General features: G+C 48.0%; 1 protein-coding gene across 3 annotated transcripts in view; it reads right to left on the minus strand.

Annotated features, from left to right (window-relative positions):
- Window positions 1-650: 650 nt before the first annotated feature.
- The window catches only part of DHX8 (DEAH-box helicase 8), a 36337-nt gene continuing 21666 nt past the window's right edge, over window positions 651-15321 (minus strand). For 2 of the 3 annotated variants that reach the window (XM_083469473.1, XM_083469472.1), the window contains exons 16-23: window positions 14912-15093; window positions 14616-14756; window positions 11009-11164; window positions 9899-10036; window positions 8321-8449; window positions 6516-6712; window positions 4845-5024; window positions 651-2665 (exon numbers count right to left, since the gene is read on the minus strand). In XM_083469473.1, the coding sequence (XP_083325599.1) occupies window positions 2446-2665; window positions 4845-5024; window positions 6516-6712; window positions 8321-8449; window positions 9899-10036; window positions 11009-11164; window positions 14616-14756; window positions 14912-15093 (1343 nt within the window). In that variant the 3' untranslated portion in view covers window positions 651-2445. The remainder of the gene's footprint in view (window positions 2666-4844; window positions 5025-6515; window positions 6713-8320; window positions 8450-9898; window positions 10037-11008; window positions 11165-14615; window positions 14757-14911; window positions 15094-15321) is intronic. The other variant, XR_014518095.1, reaches the window with a different exon arrangement.

Consider the following 15321-nt stretch of genomic DNA (forward strand, 5'->3'; position numbering starts at 1 on the left):
AACAATATTAGTAGTCGTGTTTATCCCCTAGAAGTGAGCAGGCAGACTATCAGAGTGTGTGTGTATGGATAAAAAAGTCGGGTGCCACCCCCAGCCTCTGCAAGATTCCCAGGGGTTCCAGACACTCTGTTCCTTTAGAGCATGGGTAGGTTAAGAACTTTGCTTCAGGATGAGAACAGAAATTGTGCTCCAGCGGCGCAGCAGCAGCAGGAGGCCCCATTAGCTAAAGTGGTGCTTCAGGTTAAGAACAGTTGCAGGTTAAGAACGGACCTCCGGAACGAATTAAGTACTTAACCCGAGGTACCATTGTATATATATATTTAAGCAAGAAGATCAAGGGACGAACCTGGATAGCTCAGTTCTTTAGAGCATGGGTAGGCAGACTAAGGCCCGGGGGCCGGATCCGGCCCAATCGCCTTCTAAATTCAGCCCATGGACGGTCTGGGAATCGGTGTGTTTTTACATGAGTAGAATGTGTACTTTTATTTAAAATGCATCTCTGGGTTATTTGTGGGGCATAGGAATTCGTTCACTCCCCCCCAATATAGTCCGGCCCCCCACAAGGTCTGAGGAACAGTGGACCGTCCCTCTGCTGAAAAAGCTTGCTGACCCCTGCTTTAGAGAATTGAGACACAGCGGAGATGGTCGTAGCTTTAAGAAATATGGTTTATTCACCTATTTACACCTTCAGTCTGCATGGAGGGAGTCCGGATCGTACAGCATGGTCAAGAGGGGCTTGCACCCCACAGCAGGCCACAGGCCGGCCTTCAGCCAGCCTGTCCAAGATGGATCCCAGTCTTTCTTTCTCTTCCTCCTCCTCCTCTTCCTCTTCAGAACACCCTGCTGAAAACACTCTTTCCCTGTCACTTCACACCCTGGCAACCTTCCAAACCCCGTCTCTGTTCACACCACCACAGCAAGGCTGAGAAGTGGGTCTTGAAGTCTGGGCAGCCCAGGACTTCCAATCACACTGCCCAGGCTGGCGTCCAGAGGAGGTTCACTTCGGTGCTGAATATCCAAGCGATTTGATTTCACACTCCATCATCTCTCAAGACGGAAGGATGACAACCACAATACAGTGGTACCTTGGGTTACATACGCTTCAGGTTACATACACTTCAGGTTACAGACTCCGCTAACCCAGAAATAGTACTTCGGGTTAAGAACTTTGCTTCAGGATGAGAACAGAAATCGTACTCCAGTGGCGCGGCAGCAGCGGGAGGCCCCACTAGCTAAAGTGGTACTTCAGGTTAAGAACAGTTTCAGGTTAAGAACAGACCTCTGGAACGAATTAAGTACTTAACCCGAGGTACCACTGTACATGTGTGTGTACACAAACCAGCTTCCAGACAGAGAGAAAAAATGTGAAGACAACTTTTAATTTAAAGAGTCCTCCTTGTACCACAGACACCTGGGACATAAAGGAAGATCACACAACCTCCCTTAGCTCTCTCAGCAGGCAAGCAGAAAGTTGCCAGCAATTGCAATGAAGGGGTGCTGTGAAGAGTCATAGAGACATCAAGAAGGCATTGTGCTCTCTTCTCCACTCCCTCAACTACATCTGAATCTCTACTGCATCTCCTAAAACAGGTGGCTTTGCAGATATTGCTGGGACTACAACTCCCATAATCCCCAACCACTGGCCTGAGAGATGGAGGGAGGTTGAAAATAGCTCCTGAAGGACTACAGGTTAGTCACCCCTCCCTGGTACTGCAAAGGCACATCCAACCTTGAGGACAGAGGACATTTTTCACCAAGCGCAAGTAAGATCATACAGAAAAAGACAGACAAAAACTCTGATCTAGACAACACGGCCTCCATCTTTTTTATTATTTTCTTCAAATTTAAAAACTGCTTGGCAATATTACTGACGAAACACAGGAGTGTTGCTTCAGGTGTCAGTGAATCCTTGCGGGGAAAAGAGAACAGCTTTTTGTACACTGTTTGGGCTCTGACAGGAAGTGGGCAAGCAACATGGCAGCACAGCTGAAGACCACATTCAAGAAAGGCCACCAGTGTAGGGGGCTGGGTATTTGTCTTCCTTCCTCCAAGAGCAGTCTTTTCAAATGTGCTTCCAGAGGGTTGCTTTGAAGAAAAAATATGGTAGTTCTAAAGGGAAAAGGTCACGGGAGAGCTTTGTGTTCCCCTTTTGGTTCCCGTTTGGGGCAGCGGAGAAAGGAGGCCTTTCGGTAACAGAGGGGAATTCGAAACCGCACGCCAACTTTTGACCCTTGCACAGCGCAGGAACGGCAACAAAAGAAAATATCCCATGAAGAAAGGGGTCTCTGAGGCCAGCCATGGTGGAGGCGGTGCCTTTAAGAGCTGGCATTTCACCACTACACCTTTTGGTCTTGAAACGTACATAGCAAGTTGTCCAGATATGCCCAAGACTGGACCGTGTGATGGTGCTGTGTCCAGCCACCATTCTTGGCACACGAGGAGGGCTCACCGACGCCTGAAGGCTCGCGATATTCTCCAGGCGTTGGGCTCTTCGTAGCGGTTGTAAAGGGGCTCCAGACGCTGCTGCTTCTTCTGCTTGCTGAGTTTTGTGGGGTCAGAGACCTTGAAGAAGGCAGGGGCGAACTCCACCAGCCACCGGGGATCGATGGTGGTGACCTCCCGCATATACTCTTTAGTGGTGAGCACCAGCTCATGATATACAACCCTGCAGGACGAGAAAGGGGGACGGGTGAATTAGGACATCCCTCTCTCCCCAGAATGCGGCTCACTCTAAAAACCCTTTCCTCTATGTGAAATATGAAGGCAGATCTCCTACACCAGGCATGGTCAAACCTGGGCCTCCAAAATAGAAGATAATAAACAAATAAAATAAAACCTACATACAGCAACAGTGTTTTGTGTTGTGTAGGCTCCTATGATGTAAGTAATGGGCCCCATCTGCTAGTCTGCTCCCTAAAATATCACTGGTTCACTCATTTCTATATATAGGGTGCCTATATTCTGCATGAACTGGTTGCATGGCAATACCGTATGTAGCATGCAGCTGCAGACTGCAGTGCAGCACAGTTGAATGTAGGTCAGGCTGTTGTGTCTAATATTAAAGAGTGCTTGTAGACTGATGATCAGGCAGCATACACTAAGGGTATGAGTCTTATGTCTACTGATTGATTTCATGTAATACATAATTTATTTTGATCCCATTATGGCTTTAGATACCTATTAGGTCCATAAATGACCATATAGCATATATTCAGCACAAAAAAAACCAGCGACAATTTCTTATTGACAAAGGACAGCTGGGCATATAAAGGACCCCATTACCTTCAGGAGCTTAGGGCAGGCATCCCCAAACTCAGCTGTCCAGCTGCTTTGGGACTACAATTCCCATCATCTCTGACCACTGGTCCTGTTAGCTAGGGATGATGGGAGTTGTAGTCCCAAAACACCTGGAGGGCCAAGTTTGGCCATGCCTGCCCTACACCAAGGGTAACTATAGGGCAGTGTTTCTCGAACTGGGGTCCCCAGCTGTTGCCGGACTACAACTCCCATCATCCCTTGCCACTGGTCCCGCTAGCTAGGGATGATGGGAGTTGCAGTCCAACAACACCCGGGGACCCAGGTTTGAGAAACACTGCTGTAGGATCAACAAGAACGAGTACATAAATCAGAGCTTGCAGTCTTCAGCAACGTGACAGCTGGTTTGGAATCCCTCCCCCAAACAAATTTGGCGTTGAAAATTGACAAGACAAAAGCATGTGTATTTCAAAAGGTCTCCAGGTGTGACAGGAGCAAATTCCCGCAGCACTAAGATACCGTATATACCGTTTAAAATGCATGTCATGCTTTTATTTGTATTCACTCTGCTTGCCAACCACAAACTCCTTCCTCCTGTAAGAACCATCTAGGCCAGGGCTGGGAAAGGATTTTGGCTCCACAAGACAGACCCTTATCAGGATTAGCCTTGCGGACCAAATTTGACCGTTCGGCGTCACCACCCACCTGTCATTTAAGTGACATCGCAATTGGCGTCATGCTTTGAAGTCTCAGAGTTGGGACTTCAAAGCACTTTTGCAAGGAGCTTGAAGGTCCCGACTTCAGGACTTCAAAGCCTAGCAAAGCAAAGCGCATGGGGTGTGAAAGGGATGAAGTTCCCTTGCACACCTGAATCAAGCTGGATTGATTTCCCTTTGTACCAACTGATGTGCAGGGGGGTCAATCCTACTTAGCATCTTCCTTCCAAAAATTTAGGGGGTGGGTAATGCTTTGCGGGGGATGGGGAGCTTGCTTTGGCCAGGACCACGTAACACCGGTCCTGAGAGATCTGCATTGGCTCCCAGTACGTTTCCGAGCACAATTCAAAGTGTTGGTGCTGACCTTTAAAGCCCTAAACGGCCTTGATCCACCCACATCGTTCAGCCCGGACACTGAGGTCCAGCGCCGAGGGCCTTCTGCCGGTTCCCTCATTGTGAAAAGTGAGGTTACAGGGAACCACAGAGGGCCTTCTCGGTGGTGGTGCCCACCCTGTGGAACACCCTCCCTTCAGATATGAAGGAAATAAGCAGCTATCTTATCTTTAAAAGACATCTGAAGGGAAGTTTTTAATATTTAATGCTGTATTGTTTTAAACACTCGATTGGGAGCCGCCCAGAGTGGCTGGGGAAACTCAGCCAGATGGGCGGGGTATAAATAATAAATTATTATTATTTATTATTATTATTATTATTGTTACTACTACTACTACATGCCACTTCCCAGGAGTGCAGTCAAATGGGGTTGCCCCACCAGGCTAAGCCCAGGAACTCCCCCTTAACTTTCAACTGTGTCATACAAACATCCCTTTTCTTGGTAGAAACAATGACATCCGACAGCCCCAGCCTCCTTACCATTCAGGCTGGCGGTTGAAGAGGGCACTTGAGGGGTGGATGTAGACGACCTGCTGGTCAATCAAGGTCCGGTAGCCCTCTTGGGGATCCTTCTTGGCGGCATTCCGGAAGAAACCGCTGCAAATGGCTTTCTGGACGCGTACGGTGGCTTTTCCACATGACACTACGTCCAGCTTGTGCCTGTCCAACCAGAGGAGTGGTGGAAGAGTTTAGAACAGAAGCTTCAGTTGATGCAAATCTAGGCTGCCCTACACCCAGGTCCACACACAAACTCCACAGCTCAAACTTTGCTGTGATCCCCAGGAAAGCGCTCTGCTCGAAAGAGAGTTTTGCCCAGCTCAAAAACTCACGTTCAGCTTTTTGAACATTAGATTATCTTCGCCAGGTGTACTATTTCTGCTGCTCTAGTGCTTAGCGGTAGGGGAGGGAACAGGTTAAGTATTGCCCCCTACCATGAGCGGGACACGGGTGGCGCTGTGGTGTAAACCACTGAGCCTCTTGGGCTTGCCAATCAGAAGGCCGGCGGTTCGAATCCCCGTGATGGGGTGAGCTTCCGTTGCTCGGTCCCTGCTCCTGCCAACCTAGCAGTCCGAAAGCACGTCAAAGTAGATAAATAGGTACCGCTCCGGCGGGAAGGTAAACGGCGTTTCCGTGCGCTGCTCTGGTTCGCCAGAAGCGGCTTAGTCATGCTGGCCACATGACCCTGAAGCTGTATGCCAGCTCCCTCGGCCAATGAAGCGAGATGAGCGCCGCAACCCCAGAGTCGGTCACGACTGGACCTAATGGTCAGGGATCCCTTTACCTTACCTACTATGAGCACATTCCTAATTAAGACTAGGGCTGAGCAATGTCTGGCTGTGTGTTTGCCTCCTCACAAGCAAGCGCGGCAGGCAGTCTCTGTCCTCCCAAGCGACCACTGGGGAGGAAAGAGACTGACCGCCCACCACACTTGCTCACAGCCAGGCAGGCAGGCAGGCGGGAGAGCAGGTGATTTGAGCTGAGAATACATCATGGCGCTGCCAGCACAGTGCAGGTAGGCAGGCAGGTGTGTTGGCGGTGGCTGGGGAGCTACTATGTATTGCCAGCTCAAAAAGTCTGAAACCAGTACAGTGGTACCTCAGGTTACATGCGCTTCAAGTTACATACACTTCAGGTTACAGACTCCGCTAACCCAGAAATATTACCTTGGGTTAAGAACTTTGCTTCAGGATGAGAATAGAAATCGTGCAGCGGCAGCAGGAGGCCCCATTAGCTAAAGTGGTGCTTCAGGTTAAGAACAGTTTCAGGTTAAGAACGGACCTCAAGAACGAATTAAGTACTTAACATGAGGTACCACTGTATCGTGATCTGAACATCATACGGGTTTCGGACGATGAACTGAAAACCGGCCAGCTCTAATTAAGACTCTGAAGGCTGAGATGCCTTTGGGAGCATTGACACACAGAATGGATGCTTCCCCCATTGTCTCCCCCACCCCAAGGAAGCAACAGAAGAAGAAAATTAAAATACAATTAAAAAATCCTTATCGGCACTGATCATAATGGATGTCCTGGCTCCCATCTTCAACCACGAATCCACCGGCGAGCTGCAGACCACCTGACCGAAGCTCATGGATCACTGGTCCATGACAGTTTTGGAACATCCTGTTCTAGCCTGTGGCCAGACCCTCACCTATCCATGATGCCTAACATCTGTTTGCGAATATCCTGGGCACGGCGCAGTGAGCGGGCTTGGATGAAGTTCTCATAGCACCAGGGATTGGAGAACTTGTTGTTCTTCCAGGAGTTGTACACGGCCAGAAGCGTGAGGTGGTCCCCTTCCGTCTGGTGAAACTTGGCTTTCTTCTGGTCAGCGAGAGCTTGCTTGTCCTACAACGCACACAAGCAAAACAGGAAGTGAGTTTTCTCCAGCAGCCCCCTGCCATCGGGAACAGCAAAAGAACAGGGACAGAACTCCGGCTTATAAGGAATCGGTTTCTGGAGGAGCCAATATATTTTACCTAAAATTAACAAAATGGCAACAAGTGCATGCACAAAATGGTAGTATCTACGCAGGTCAGCGAAAAAAAGGCACAATTGCAAATATTTTTAACAACATTTACAGTCATGCCTTGGAAGTTGAACAGAATCCGTTCTGGAAATCCATTCAACTTCCAAAACGTTCAGAAACCAAAGCATGGCTTCCAATTGGTTGCAGGAAGCTCCTGCAGCCAATCAGAAGCCCCGTCGGACATTTGGGTTCCAAAGAACGTTCACAAACCAGAACACTCAATTCCAGGTTTGCGGCGTTCAGGAGCCAAAACGTCCGAGTACCAAGGCGTTTGGGATGCAAGGTACGACTGTATAGCCTTTGAACAAATTATTGGAACCCATCACACGATTTTCTGTAGTCATTATTTGTTATTGCACTATTTTAAGGGGCTGGCATTACCAAGGGATTTGTGCTCATGTTTCTGGACAGATGCAGACAGACTGTGGGGTGTGGGAAGAAGAGAATTGGTTTGCCTTCTATTACACTGGCACCTTCAATTACTTGTGCAAACTGAACAGATAAACTGTTTCTATATATATATATATATATTTCAACACCACGTTTTGATTTTCATCTCTAGTTAATGAAGCAATTCAAGGCTGGCTGGCTCATGACACAAACTGATCAAAAGTTGCACATTTTATTGGATATCAGCTCAGCTGCAAGGGGCCACTGCCTATGCTCCTTCCCCCTTTTGACATCATTTTAGGCTCTGTACACCTTCTAGAGCGGGTGTGGGCAATCTCTGGCCCTCCAAATGTTGCTGAAATACAACTCCCATCCACCCCCAACAAGTATAGCCAATGGTCAGGGATGATGGGAGATGTAGTTTAGCAACACCTGGAGGGCCAAAGGTCCCCTACATCTGCTCTAGAGTAAGGCATCCGACCTGCTGAAATATCTGCTAAGTATGGGACGGGCAATATCAAATAATGGTCAAGTATTTACAACATCCGGTTATTACAAACGTTAACACAAGGGAGTCAATGATAATTCAACATTAGTTAACAGGGTCAATCACAGCTAACTGACACACCAACCCTGCGCACTTCCTAGTGTGCCCGATCTACATCTGCATGTTGATTTTTGTTATTTTAAATTTACTGACATGCTCTGTTGTTTTGTACATTTGGTATTTCCAACGTTCTCCTTTTTTAACGTTCTGAAGGTTTGTTGCAAGCCTCTTTGAGCACAGCTCGTTGTGGAAAAGCAGCACGTAAAGTAAAAAAAAAAAATCAATTTTCCAAAACAAGGAGTTGATGCCGGGTAACTCTAGCTGCGCAAAGTGAATCCGTGACAGGGAACTGCAGTCTCCCACATCTAGGTCCGATTCACTACCCACCAGACCAGCACTCCATGTTCTTTTCCTCTTCCCTGGCGCTGGCCCAGCTGCGACCAGTGCCAGGCTGCCTTGAGAGTCCAATCTCCCAAACGTGCCCATTTACCTTGGGTCGGTAGAAGACGTTCTGCACCGACAGCATGGAGACGATGGTGAGCATTTCCTCGCTGCATCCCAGATGCACCGACATGATGAGCATCTTGCACAACATGGGCTCCAGGGGGAACTCGGCCATCTGTCGGGAAGGAAGGGAACGGCATTCACAGCTGGTTATTTCTTCAAATCTGTGCAGCCTCCCCAAGCAGTGGCAGTCAACCTGATTGCAGCAAACCACCGAACTTTGTCTTGGGGGGGGGGCAGGAACAGAATGCCCCAAGTACTTGCACACACATTTCAATACTCCCTCTTTGATTTTCATTTCTACCTTATGAAGCTGGTTGTCTGGTATAGCTATCATAACTGAAGCTCTTCCTTCCCAGAGATGGTTCCCAGAACATACCAGGCAAATCCAGGGCTAGGGACCTCTAACCATCTCTTGCTCCAGTGCTGCACAGGGAGCTTTCCCCCACCCCCAAAGTCAGGGCAGGTCACAAGGGTTTAGCACGCCCGCAATGGATTTCAGGATTCTGGCAAGCTCAGCCAGCTTGTTCTCTCCTTCTGTTAAACAAGTTTCCAGTTCTTATGGGTGAGAAATTAGAAATACCGTATTTTTCGCTCTATAAGACGCACCTAGTTTTTGGAGAAGGAAAACAAGAAAAAAAATATTCTGAATCTCAGAAGCCAGAACAACAAGAGGGATCGCTGCGCAGCGAAAGCAGCGATCCCTCTTGCTGTTCTGGCTTCTGGGATAGCTGCGCAGCCTGCATTCACTCCATAAGACGCACACACATTTCCCCTTACTTTTTAGGAGGGAAAAAGTGAGTCTTATAGAGCAAAAAATACGGTACGTATCATCTATCTTCTGTTTCTGGTACAATCTGAGGGGGGAAGGTTGAGCAGAGCTTTCCAGATCACTGGGGTAGGGAGAAAAGTGTTTCCAACACCCTTTGCGGTTCCTTCTCCCCCATACTGCTGCATCTATTTCCTGGCCCATTTTCACCATTTTCAGATCTACACTGGCTCACAGTATGTTTCTGAGCACAATTCAAAGTGTTGGTGCTGAGCTTTAAAGCCCTAAACGGCCTCAGCCCACTAGACCTGAAGGAGCGTCTCCACCCCCATCGTTCAGCCCGGACACTGATGTCCAGCTCCGAGGGCCTTCTGGCGGTTCCCTCACTGTGAGAAGCGAGGTTACAGGGAACCAGGCGGAAGGCCTTCTTAGTAGTGGCACCCACACTGTGGAAGGCCCTCCCATCAGATGTCAAGGAGATAAATAACTATACAACTTTAAGAAGACATTTGAAGGCAGCCCTGTATCTGGAAGTTTTTAAATGTTTGATGTTTTAATCTGCTGGAAGCAACCCAATCAGATGGGCGGCATATAAATAATCACAATCAAAATCCCAGAACTTTAATGCAATAACAAATAAGGAGGGACAGCAAATGTAAGCAGACTCAAGTTGCTTATTCTAGCTGCAAACACTAGGTTCTACAAGTAGTGCTTCCCAAAGATTCCCCGAGCTTAGATATCCCTTCCATCACCCCCATCCCCCCAGCCATGAGACCTGAACAGTGCAGGGCCTACCCGGCGTCCCAGTCGGGTGAGCAGCCCTTCGTCATCCAGGGCACCTAGAGTGTACAGCTGCTCCATTGCGGTGATCAGAGTTTCCATTGGCGGAGCATCCATGAAATCAAAGGAGAGCAGGTCGTTGATTCCCATAGCCTGTGAGTGTGCATGAGAGAGAGGGAGGAGAGAACATGAGGTGTGCTGTACAAACATCTGGATAAAAAAGGTAAAGGCAAAAGACTAATTCATCATGTGAAAGGCTGGGCTGGATGAATCCCAAGCCGGAATTAAGATTGCCGGAAGAAATATCAACAACCTCTGATATGCAGATGACACAACCTTGATGGCAGAAAGTGAGGAGGAATTAAAGAACCTTTTAATGAGGGTGAAAGAGGAGAGCGCAAAATATGGTCTGAAGCTCAACATCAAAAAAACCAAGCTCATGGCCACTGGGCTCATCACCTCCTGGCAAACAGAAGGGGAAGAAATGGAGGCAGTGAGAGATTTTACTTTCTTGGGCAAACTGCGGGAGGCAGTGGAAGACAGAAGTGCCTGGAGTGCTCTGGTCCATGGGGTCACGAAGAGTCGGACACGACTAAACGACTCAACAACAGCAAAAGATCCCTGGACGGTTAAGTCCAGTCAAAGGCGACTATGGGGTTGTGGCACTCATCTCGCTTTCAGGCCGAGGGAGCTGGCGTTTGTCCGCAGGCAGTTTTCCAGGTCATGTGGCCAGCATGACTAAACCACTTCTGGCACAGGGACAGAAGCCAGAGCGCATGGAAACACCGTTTACCTTCTCGCTGCAGTGGTACCTTTTTATCTACTTGCCCTGGCATGCTTTCGAACTGCTAGGTTGGCAGGAGCTGGGACAGAGCAACAGGAGCTCTCTCGGTCGCAGGGACTCGAACCGCCGACCTTCTGATCGGCAAGCCCAAGAGGCTCAGTGGTTTAGACCATGCCTTGTACAAATATCTTCCACCGCCCTGACCAAATGAAAAGAACCCAGCTCAAACACTACAAACAGAAGGAAGGTTCATTTTACAAGGCGCTACAAAGATACTCTGCAAGGCTTTTCTAGAGATGGCTCTGCCATAAGAGACCAGCCTCTGCGTCACCAGCGGCTACCTTAAGGGACAGCACAGTGCTGGCCAAGTTGGTCCTCTGGATCTCAGGCACGTTGGTGGTGAGCATCTCGTCGCGGTAGGCCCGCTCTGTGTACAGCCGGTAGCACTTGCCTGGCCCGGTTCTCCCAGCTCTCCCAGCTCGCTGCTTGGCTTGGGCCTGCAGGAATCATAGATAACAAACCAGGTCAGCAAATTACTTTCTCTCTCCCCCCCCCTTCTATAATTTTTATTAGATTTTCTGTTCTACATTTTAGGATATTTATTTAAGCAACCTTAAACTATCAATGCTTTCCCTTCTTCTATTTCCATGGTTCATTTTGCATAACGTAAATCCCTGCATATTTTATATAAACTAAACCAGTTTTCCATTATTACATTCATCAAAACTATTTACACTATTGAATTTATCTTAACGCTGCCCACGTTTTCAAATATACACAATTCCGCCCCCCACGTATATTCAATAAACATTTTCCAATCTTCTTTAAACGTATGTTTTTCTTGTTCTCTTATTCTATATGTTAGGTCTGCCAGCTGCGCATATTCCATCAGTTTAAGTTGCCATTCTTCTTTAGTTGTGACCTTGCTCATTTTCCATTTTGGGGCTAACAGAACATAATCCGCAGTAGTGGCATACATAAAGGTAAAGGGACCCCTGACCATTAGGTCCAGTCGTGGTCGACTCTGGGGTTGCGGTACTCATCTCGCTTTATTGGCTGAGGGAGCCGGCGTACAGCTTCTGGGTCATGTGGCCAGCATGACTAAGCCACTTCTGGCGAACCAGAGCAGCGCACGGAAACGCCGTTTACCTTCCCGCCGGAGCGGTACCTATTTATCTACTTGCACTTTGACGTGCTTTCGAACTACTAGGTGGGCAGGAGAAGGGACCAAGCAACGGGAGCTCACCCCGTCGCGGGGATTCGAACTGCCGACCTTCTAACCGGCAAGTCCTAGGCTCTGTAGTTTAGACCACAGCGCCACCCGCATCCCTAGTGGCACACATAAATAACCTTTTTTGACACCTGGGAATTTCCATCTGAATTATCCCCAACGAAAAGGACTCTGGGTTTTGTTTTTTAAGTACTTTTAAACATTTTTTTTCCAATTTATGACAAATGATTTCCCAGCAAATTACTTTTGACTGCCCCCTCAGTGCATTTTATTTAGCACCAGGGAACTATAGCTGCAGTATGGAATATGGAAACCACACCATCACAGGTCTTGCAGGTCCGAAACAGGTGTGAGAAAATATGAAGGAAGGAAACATGGTTAGCAGTGAAGCAGCCCAGAGGGAAGTGAGGGGAAGATGGGGCTCGTCATCCTGGGAAGGTGGCCCATCTAGGAGAAGGGAGTCTCTGATCCTAAACCTCCCGTGCCCTAATTGGATGGCGCCTTGTACGCCTCCTTCCGGCAACTCCTGCAGCCAAGCTGGTGCCAAACGTATTGCTCTGCTTTCTTTTGGACCACATCAGCGAGGCCGAAAGGGGTGTGTGTGTCTTGTCGTCCGCGGAGCCCAGGACCTCCATACACACTGCCTAGGCTTCTGCACTGAGGAACGTCACTTTGGTACTGCTAACACAGCGGGTTGATGTCAGTCCTGGAGGCGCACTCCACTGTCTCTCAAGACAGGTGGACGCCAACAACCACCAGCCCAGTTGTGACAGAGGAATATGAACCAAGCAAATCTGGTTTTTAGCTTACTGTTGGCTTTAATTATTTTTCTAAGGTTTGAAATTGTTGCTTTTCGACCGGGTTTCCCTGATCATTTTATGGTTTTATTCTTTTTGTAAACCGCTTTGGGGATTTCTTTGCAGTGAAGCGGGATGTAATTTTTTTGAAATACATAAAAAGAAGTAGATGAGGAAATATGGCAAAAGGTACAACAACATCTGTGTGGAACTAAGGGAGGCTGTTTAGGGGATCCATGGTTGCGCCGCAGAAACACAGAACTCAGCATCTGAAAAATCAAAAATTTCGTTTTTAAACAAGCAAGCATGTTTCTAGGCCTTAGATTTGGAAGTGTGTGGTCATGCCACAAAATCTCAGAAGTGGGGAAGACACACGTGTGTGGCCAAGTTGGAGCAAGAGTTATTCAGAAGCAGAAGACATTCAAATTTCAGAATTCTTGCAGCCTCCAAATTCAGCTACCCTGGGAGTAGAGCATGGGTAGGCAAACTAAGGCCCGGGGGCCGGATCTGGCCCAATTCCCTTCTAAATCCAGCCTGCAGACGGTCCGGGAATCAGCATGTTTTTACATGAGTAGAATGTGTGCTTTTATTTAAAATGCATCTCTGGGTTATTTGTGGGGCATAGGAATTCGTTCATACAGTCCGGCCCCCCACAAGGTCTGAGGGACAGTGGACTGGCCCCCTGCTGAAAAAGTCTGCTGACCCCTGGAGTAGAGTCTGGAAAAGGAAATACAAAAGATGAGAGGGGGCATTCATTGATTAGGGAACACAACTAGAGTGCCATAAAAAGGAGCAAGTAATTCCTGAAGTTTATTTTTATTTGTGGAAGGTGTCTTGGCGACAGGGAGCTGCTGTTCCTGCCACACTAGGATAGAGCCAGTGTGGTATAGTGGTTAAGAGCAGTGGACTCGTAATCTGGTGAACTGGGTTCGATTCCCTGCTCCTCCACATGCAGCTGGTGGGTGACCGTGGGCTAGTCACACTTCTTTTGAGGTTTCTCAGCCCCACTCACCCCACAGAGTGTTTGTTGTGGGGGAGGAAGGGAAAGGAGATTGTTAGCCGCTTTGAGACTTCTTAGGGTAGTGATAAAGCGGGATATCAAATCCAAACTCTTCTAGGACATCCCTATTCACCTAAGAGCTGGATATGGAACAACTGATTGGTTCAAAATTGGGAAAGGAATACAACAAGGCTGTATATTGTCTCCCTGCTTATTTAACTTATATGCAGAACTCATCATGTGAAAGGCTGGGCTGGATGAATCCCAAGCCGGAATTAAGAGTGCCAGAAGAAATATCAACAACCTCAGATATGCAGATGACACAATCTTGATGGCAGAAAGTGAGGAGGAATTAAAGAACCTTTTAATGAGGGTGAAAGAGGAGAGCGCAAAATATGGTCTGAAGCTCAACATCAAAAAAATGAAGATCATGGCCACTGGGCCCATCACCTCCTGGCAAATAGAAGGGGAAGAAATGGAGGCAGTGAGAGATTTTACTTTCTTGGGCTCCATGATCACTGCAGACGGTGACTGCAGTCACGAAATTAAAAGACGCCTGCTTCTTGGGAGAAAAGCAATGACAAACCTAGACAGCATCTTAAAAAGCAGAGACATCACCTTGCCAACAAAGGTCCGTATAGTTAAAGCTATGCTTTTCCCAGTAGTGATGTATGGAAGTGAGAGCTGGACCATAAAGAAGGCTGACCGCTGAAGAATTGATGCATTTGAAGAAGAGTTGGACACAACTAAACAACTGAACAACAACAACATTCACCTAACACAAGCAGACAAATAATTTTCTTCTCCACATTTCATAGGGCTGAGCAAGAGAAATCCATCACATCTGCCAACAGAAATTCTTCTATCTCCCACGAACCCCAGTCGCAGATCTTGTGTAGAACAGCCACCCAGCCACGTACCTGAGAAATAGGTGTCACAACCAGCTGGTCAATTCCTGTCTTTGAGTTGTATACTTTCTGTTTCACAAACCCAGGGTCCACCACGTAATAGATGCCGTCAATTGTGAGCGAAGTTTCAGCGATGTTCGTGGCAATGACCACCTAGATAGGACGAAAGAGACAGACACGCAGGGTCAAACAGCATGCTAAACAGGAGGCATCAAAAGCCTCCACAGACTGGTCCAGAAGGGAACTTTCACAGGAATCATATGGGGGGGGGGCCGCCATCTTTGCCAGAAAGTGGTAGAAGCAGCTACCTTTCGACTCCCTGGGGGAGCTGGGTCAAAGATGCGTGTCTGCATCTCGCTAGGCAGTGCTGAGTAGACGGGCAAGATGATCAGCTCAGGGACGTCGGGACCCAGGGATTTCATTCGCTCATAGAGGATCTCGCAGGCCGTGTCGATCTCCTCCTGGCCAGTCAAAAACACCAGGATGTCTCCTGTAGAAAATAAAAACGGTTCCTTCGATTAGCTCCACCCGCAGGCAGGCCAGGGCACAACATTTACAACTTCAGGAACAGATAATAATAATAATAATTTATTATTTATACCCCTCCCATCTGACTGGGTTTCCCCAGCCACTCTGGGCGGCTTCCAACTGAATATTAAAAACAATACAGTGTCAGACATTAAAAACTTCCCTAAACAGGGCCTCCTTCAGTTGTCTT

Source organism: Podarcis liolepis (assembly GCF_965112155.1).
Source record: "Podarcis liolepis genome assembly, chromosome: 13".
In the NCBI taxonomy this organism is placed as follows: Eukaryota; Metazoa; Chordata; class Lepidosauria; order Squamata; family Lacertidae; genus Podarcis; species Podarcis liolepis.